The sequence below is a fragment of the Fukomys damarensis genome, unplaced genomic scaffold, assembly GCF_012274545.1.
Source record: "Fukomys damarensis isolate Sample0158 unplaced genomic scaffold, DMR_v1.0_HiC HiC_scaffold_19, whole genome shotgun sequence".
Classification (NCBI taxonomy): Eukaryota; Metazoa; Chordata; class Mammalia; order Rodentia; family Bathyergidae; genus Fukomys; species Fukomys damarensis.
In genome coordinates, this window is record NW_022900931.1 from 26,182,656 (window position 1) to 26,189,955 (window position 7,300).

Sequence of the window (7,300 nt, forward strand, 5' to 3'; positions counted from 1 at the left end):
GCGCAGGCTGGGTAGTGGATGCGGGGGCAAACATTCGTATGAGAGCACTAGAGAAAGGTCTGCGTGTGTTTGTTTGTTATCAGAGATAGAATCTGAGGCCTCTGCACTGAGCTCACCCTCAGCCACTCCTGGTCCTTCTTTTTGAGGCAGGGTCTTGGTATGCAGCTCAGGCTAACCTTGAACTCTTCTTCTTCTTCTTGTTTTTTTTTGGGTACCAGGGTTTGAACTCAGGACCTTAGGCTTGTGAAGTAGGCAGCAGAACCACTGAGCTAAATCCCCAGCTCTAACCTAGAACTCTTGATCCTCCTGCCTCAGCCTCTGGAGGGCTGGGTTCCAGTTCTGCCATCGGGCCCAGTGCTAGAGGAGTTTTAAAGTTCTTATTTTTTTTGGGGGGGTGAGATAAAAACAGATCAGTAATTGCAAGGAGCTCCTTCTGAGCCAGAAAGAGCTCCCCAGATGTCAGTTCCCACCCAGAGCATGAACTCGGCCTGTTTCTGGTGCACCTCCTTCCCTTCGGCCAGCCTGGGGAGCACCTTTCACAGAGTCTGGGTTACGAGAGCTGGAGGGAGGAAGTCTCTGGGGGCCGGGGTGCGGCCCACCGGTGCCTGGCTTGCCCACAGTTTGCTGTCCTGGGCTACACCCCCTGGATGGCAAAAACAAAAACAGAAACACCCCCAATCCCCTCGCCGAAGGAAGCCTGGAGGTGGTGGTTATGAAGTTTATTACTGCTACAGTCAGACCGGTGAGGTGCAAATCCTAGCTTTGCCATTTGCAGCTGAACTGGACAAGTTATTTCCTGTGTTGTTAGCTGTCACCGCTGGCTGACGTTGCTCCATCTGCGCTGCGTACCCAGGTCCCCAGGGACCCCTGTGTGGCGCTGAGCGTCCTGCCCTTTGCTTCCACACTGCCCTGATGGACCTACGCTCTGCATAAATCCTGAGAAAATAAGTTGCCTGGGTCTCAATCTCTTTATTTACATGTGACTACAATTTATAAATACACTGGTCATTTTCCTCCGTTCCCAAACTTCCCCATACTGTAGCCCTCCCCGACCCTGCTCCACCAACCCGTCCCCCCTCCTCCAGGAGGCCGGGCGAGTGACCCTCAGGCAACCTCGGCCGCACCAGGGTCCACCTTGGTCTGTGTGAGGCGTGGGCCCTCGAAGCTTGGGGCTGAGCACCCTGAGTCCCCTGAGGTCCGAGGACGTCCTTGTGGGTGACGGACCGCAGGGCAAGCTCCCCTTGCTGCGGAGTGCCGTGGCGGGCAGTGATTGGCGTACCACCCGTCTGTGCCGGAGGCTACGGGTCCACACTAGGTGACAGGCTCCCAGGCAGGGTGAGTCCTGTGGGGTGTGGTCCCGCTGGGCCCCGCCGCTCTCAGCAGTACCTGAGCCTGGTCCCTTGGGGCTGCCAGGCGCAGGAGTCCTGAGGGTGGGCAGCCTCGGAGGAGGCTCTCAGACCCTCTTCTCTCACTTCCCAGGATCCATGCGGCCCTCGGCCTGGTCAGAGCGTGGGGCGCCCCAGGGTCTCTGTCTCGGCCAGATGCCAAGCTTTGCCATCTTCCTGGTAGGGCACAGACAGCTGCGAGGGCCCGGGAGCGCCCTCTTCAGGAGTGGGGTACGGAGGTTCAGGGGGAGCTGGGGGGTCTCCAGGGCCTCGCGCTCTGCCCATCACTGGCCCATTGTAGATGTAGATGTTGCCGGTGACAGTCACGGAGCCCCCGGTGACATGGATGCCATTGGCACCTGTGGGAAGGAAGGCAGAGCTCTGTGAGGGGACCCCGACATGGGCACGCCGCTGCTCAGACCTCTGCCTCCTGCTGCTGGGTTTCCAGGCTTCTGTCTCCTGGTGTGGCGCTGGCCACTGTCAGGTCTTCTGTCCCCCGTCATGGCGTTTCTGCTCCTTTTTGCCCCATTCTCCCGCTTTCACAGCCCTCCTGCTTCTGCCTGCCCCGACTCACCATGGGCCACCTGGCTCTGCTCCCCCAGCTCAGCCTCCGGCTCCCTGGTCTGGGTCAGAGGACTCTGCTGCTGCAGCAGCACTTCCTCCAGAGGTGGGGGTCCTGGGGGTCTGGTGGGGCCCGGGGACAGATCTCCAGAGATGGGCAGGAGTGGCTTCACCAAGTCAGGGACATGAGGGTTGGCTCTTGGAAGGGGGCAGGAGGGGGATTCTTCTCCCTGTGGAAGAGCGGCAAGGAACCAACTACCGATGAGGGACCCAGGCCCCATCTCACCCCATTCTCACTTTGGTGACTCTTGCTGCCTCTGCTCCTCACAAAGACCCTGCCTCAGGCCCTTTGCACTGACACCCATGCTTCCTAGAGCACTATTCCCCAGCTCCCTGGCTGGCTCCCTCACTTTCTCAGCTCTCTGCTCAAATATCAGCATATGGGAGAGGCCTTCCCTGCCTGCTCTGTCTAGAACAACACACCCTCACCCTTTACCCCACTCCTATTTAACTTTGTTCTTGCTGGTAGCTCATAAACTCCAGGTGGGGAGGTGCTTAGCTTTGCTCCCTGTGGTACCTGGTCCCCACCCTGTGCCTGGCGTGGTGCCGGGCGCATGGTGTGTTCAATAAACTGTCAGCTGCATGCAGCCCATGTTCTTCTGTCTGCTGCCCCCCATGCCACCTTCTCCAGCCCCCTGGTTACCTCTGGCCGCCTTTTGAGCAGCGATCCTGCAATGAAAAATGAAATAGAGGAGAGGCCTCAGCACCCAGCCTTCCACTGCCTGGGGTCCCAGCCTGGGATGCTGCCCCGCCCAGTGTCCCAGCAGGAAAAGGTTGATGTTACCCTCCCTCCTCTGCAGCCCAGGAATGAGGGAACTGGGGAGAAAGGTGCTGGGAAGTGGGGAGCAGGGTTGAAAGTCCTGAGGGCAAGGGGCGGGGTGAAGGTTTGCCCTGGGGCAGCTGCACATCCCCGCCCCTCCCCAAGCCCTACATGGACCCAGGGCTGGCTTCTCCCTACCCAGCTTTCTGCAGAGAGAGGGGTGGCTCTTCCAGGTACAGGCAATGACAGTGGTGAGCAGCAGAAGGGAGACCAGAGGCAGCAGGATGGCCAGCACCAGCATTGTTCCTGCTGGACAGCAGACAGGAGGGGTGATGGCCGGAAGGGTGGGTGGAAGCTAAGGGGGAGCCTCCTGTCCTTTGGGCAATTCAGAAGTGGGGGCAGTTTCTTCCTCTGGCCATACTGCAGACTGGGAGCTAGTTCAGGGCTACGGAGGAGCCCTGAGCTGGGCTTGGGAGCCCTATCTTGGATGGAGAGGCCCGGAGTGCTGCAGGGCTGGGGCAGAGTGAGGGAGCGAGGGCAGATGGTCTTCAAGGGCCAAGGTAGTAGGGGAAGGTGGGGTTGGGGTTGTGAACAGTCTTGGGCCACAGGGTGGAGCCACATTTCTGAGGAGAGTACAGGGGCAGCTGGCCAGGGAGCCCCACTTCCGAGCTCTGCCTGTGCAAGTCCTTGTCCCCTTGCCCTCGGAAGGACAAGGTGGTGGGAGTTTGATCTTTCCTGCCTTGCTCTGTCCCGTGGACAATGTATCAAGAGCGTGGAGTCAACAGTGCACATCTGTGTTGCTTGGGGAAGCTTAGGGGGCTTGGGCGCTTGTACCAGGGGAGCTGTTTGTTGTTTGTTTGCAGCATCAGGGACTGAACCCCACGGAGCTACATCCTCAGCTCTTTGCGGTTTTTGAGACAAGTTCTGTCTAAATTGCCCGAGCTGGTCTTGAGCTCTCAGCCTTCCTGCTTCAGCCTCCAGAGTGGCGGGACTTTTAGGTGTGAGTCCAGCACCTGGCTGTGTCCTGGGAATTCAACCCCCTCTGATGCATCTGAGTCTGCTGCCTAAGGGAGCGATGCAGAATGGGGGACGGGAGACTGGGCCCAGGTCTGGTGCAAGACACTTGGGTTCTGCCCAGCAGAGTGATTTAAGGGGTCCAGGCATCAGCTTTTCGAATACAGAACAAGATGATGAGCTTCATGCCCAAATTCCATGCCCAGAGCGCCAGGCTATCTGATACACAGTTAAAAACTCTAAGAGAACATGGGAAAATAGGTAGGATACATTATACAGGCAGGGATATAGCTCAGTGGTTAAGGGTTTGCTTAGTATGTATGAGGCCCTGGGTTCCAGCACCAGTGTAAGAAAAAGCAGGTTATAAAACACTCAAATGATTGCACTGTTAGTGAAAATATTCATATGTGTAGACATGCATAGGAAAATGCCTGGGAGGAAATGCACCAAAATATCAAGTGTGGCTATGTAAACAGTGATTCTGTGAGTGGGTTTGTTTTGCTTATCTGCATTTCCTAATTTTCTACAGTGTGTGTGTGTGTGTGTGTGTGTGTGTGTGTGTGTGTGTGTGTGTGATCCCATGGGCTTTAGAGTTAACAGACCTGGGTACAGGTCTTAATAACATGGTTAACTGGTCATGGGTGGTCACTTAACCTCCATTAACCTCAGTTTCCCCCAAGGAGTGTAATAACAGAGCCTGTACAGCATGATCAATAACATGGTGAATGCTTTACTTTTAAAACTATTAATTCCAGCAAAAGACACGCTGCCGTGAATCTCCCTTAAGATATTCCCTTGCCCTGAACACACTTAGCCCATCTTTCTGCCACTTTCTGAAGCAATTCTGGAGATCTGCTTTTGCTAGTGTCTTTAACTGTACTGAATCAATATAAAAGATTTCTCTTTCTTTTTTTTTTTTTTTTGGTACTGGGGATTGAACTCTGGTCCTTGCACTTGCAAGGCAGGTGGCGGAACCACTGAGCTAAATCCCTGGTCCCTCTTTCATGGTCATTTTGACTCCAGGGAAGAGCCACCGGCCACATGGTGCCGTAATGTTATGAGCCTGCCTTTTTACTGCCCCGTGCACAGCCGCAGCAGTCCCATGTGTTTGATCACACCCTATAAAGACATCCACAAAGGAGGACTTCCAGAACTGCTTCAGAAAGTGTCAAGAGTCATAGGTAAGTGTGTTCACAGTGAGGGAAGCCAAGCTACTTTCTGTGTGTGTCTCAAGGGGGTTTAATGGTGAAGTGTCTTTTACTGTTATAATTTTTTTGTTTGGTTGGTTTTTTGAGACAGGGTCTCACTATGTAGTTGAGACTGACCAGGAACTCACTATGTAGCCCAGGCTGGTCTCAAACTCACAGCGATCCTCCTTGCCTCAGCCTCCTGAATGCTGGGATTACAGGCGTGTGCCACCACGCCTGGCTCACTGTTATAATTTTTTATTTGAACACACAATACCATATTTTTGATCTGCCCTTGTATGTCACAGAATCAGTAAGAGTATGACAGGAGATAATGAACAGAAAGTGTTTAGGCCTGACATGCTGCTCTCAATAAATAAGAGCTGTAATTAAAAATTTCTGGTAATTTGAAAAAGCTAATCAGCTGTCAACATGGATTACAGTCATCAGAAACACCCTTTAATTGTATCCACCAGACTAGGAAACTCAGTTTGCAGGAGAAAAACCAAGCACATCCAATGGGGAGATATCTGCCTGCGGCCTCACAGTGAGGCCTGCGGTCCAGGGAAAGGGCTTTTGATGGAGGCGCCAGGTACAGTTCTGTCTCAGTGTGGGGTGCACCTCCCCAAGACATTGTCCTTAATTTAAAAAGGGTAAGTGAACTAGCCTAGGGACGCCCAGGTTCTGGGAGGAGGATTAGTCTTCCCTCTTTGAAGGTGAAGAGCATTAAAGCATTTCCAGGCCCCACCTCAGGCCCCTTGGCCCCGGCCCTCACCTGGTGTCTCGGGGGGCAGCAGCTCCGGTGGGTTCCTGCAGCTTGTGTCAGACTGGGCAGTGCCTGGAGCTGCCTCCACCAAGCCCCGGTCCTTGCATCTGCAGAGGAAGAGGACGGTGAGCTCTTCCCCCCTGCCTACCAGTGCCCGCTCAAGGGGGCTGATGGGCTGTTGGCAGCTGCGGCTTGTGGCACGGGTGGGCACTCACCTGGTGTGGGGCTGGCAGTGGGCACTGGAGGAGGAGGTGTTTTGGAAGTGCCCTGCCTTGCAGGGGATGCAGGTGTTGTCAGCCTCCTCATCTCCACCTGGTGAGAGCAAGGCAAGGTGGCCAGGATGAGCGGACAGGCAGAGCCCGGCTGCCTGCCGGCCGCCCTGTAGCTCTTACCTTTCTGCACAGCCCTACTGGGGTACCAGCCTTTTGCATGAAGGAGAAGAGGCACCTGATGCCAAGGGGAACTACACCAGGGTCACCGTGGACATGGCACCATGCTCCCGCCCGCACCGACCTCCTCTCAAGCTGCCCTCTGACCTTTGCGCACGGCCTCAGTGCCAGGCGGGCATTCAGAGAGCAGCTCACAGTGCACACACTCTGCGTCCCGGTGGGCGCAGAACATTCCCGGCTGGCAGCGACACTCTGTCTTGTGGGTGCTGCTGCAGGGTGCAACCTCCAGGAAGCCCAGCACTGATGGGGAGACAGGCGCTCAGGGAGGGGCTGTCTCTGGGGACCCCGGCCCTGCACACCACTCACCCAGGTCACAGGGCCGGCACAGTTGGCAGATGGACAGGTGGTTCCAGTGCTCATTGTAGGAGTTTTCGGCACACGTGGTACAGACCGTGTTCTGGCTGCGGCTGCATTCGGCTGTGACGAAGGTGCCTGGAAGGTGCAGGTGTCAGGGGCGGGATGCTGTCTCACCACTGCCCCTGGTTGCATGGCCCGCATGGTGCTCTGTCTCTGTGCCCCTTCCCTGCCCCCTGGCTTGCTGTCTTCCTGCCTCTCCAGCAGGCCCAGCTGTGAGGGGAAACCTCAGTGCCCGAAGTGACTGCGGCCAGTGCTTCCTGCTCACTGGCCATGCCAGTGACTTTTCCCAGGGGGCAGGGTCCACCCACCCTCCAACCCCTCGTGTCCGGGCTGCCCTGGGTCATCGCCTCTCACCTGGGGGACACCGGGAGCAGCAGACCTGATGCTTGGGCTCATAGTACTCCTTCTCCTGGTCCCCACACGTGCGGTCCTCTGAGTGGTAGGGGGGCACCTTCCAGGGGAAGAGGGTTGGGTCAGCTTGGGTGGGCACCAGGCTGCAGAGAGCTGCCCAGAACATGTCCTCCTCCGCTGCCCTAGCCAGCCTCCCCACCCCCTCACCATCTGGGGCTGGGATGCTGCCAGGAGCCCGCAGAGGCCCAGCAGGAGTGGCCCCCAGGCCAGGCCGCAGGGAGAGGTGGCTGGAGGCAGACGCATGGCGGCACTTGGGCCCAGCCGCTGGAGCTGATGGGTGGAGGCCTGGGAGGAGGGTGGGAAGCCCGGACGTCCTGAGCGGTGATGGCGGCGGCTTCCCGAGCCCAGCT

At 56.8% G+C, this 7,300-nt stretch overlaps 1 protein-coding gene across 2 annotated transcripts; it reads right to left on the reverse strand.

Annotated features, from left to right (window-relative positions):
• Window positions 1–954: 954 nt before the first annotated feature.
• On the reverse strand, window positions 955–7,294 carry Ltbr (lymphotoxin beta receptor). Of its 2 annotated transcripts, none has more exons than XM_010611611.1 (10): window positions 7,098–7,294; window positions 6,894–6,990; window positions 6,489–6,614; window positions 6,270–6,422; window positions 5,949–6,045; window positions 5,743–5,840; window positions 2,965–3,072; window positions 2,650–2,675; window positions 1,960–2,176; window positions 955–1,744 (listed from the first exon to the last, which is right to left on the reverse strand). In XM_010611611.1, the coding sequence occupies exons 1-10, from the start codon at window positions 7,191–7,193 to the stop codon at window positions 1,503–1,505; spliced, it is 1,260 nt and encodes a 419-aa protein (XP_010609913.1). In that variant the 5' UTR covers window positions 7,194–7,294; the 3' UTR covers window positions 955–1,502. The 2 variants fall into 2 exon arrangements, with proteins under 2 accessions (XP_010609913.1, XP_010609912.1); XM_010611610.1 differs by having other exon boundaries at window positions 2,965–3,075.
• Between the last annotated feature and the right edge of the window lie 6 nt (window positions 7,295–7,300).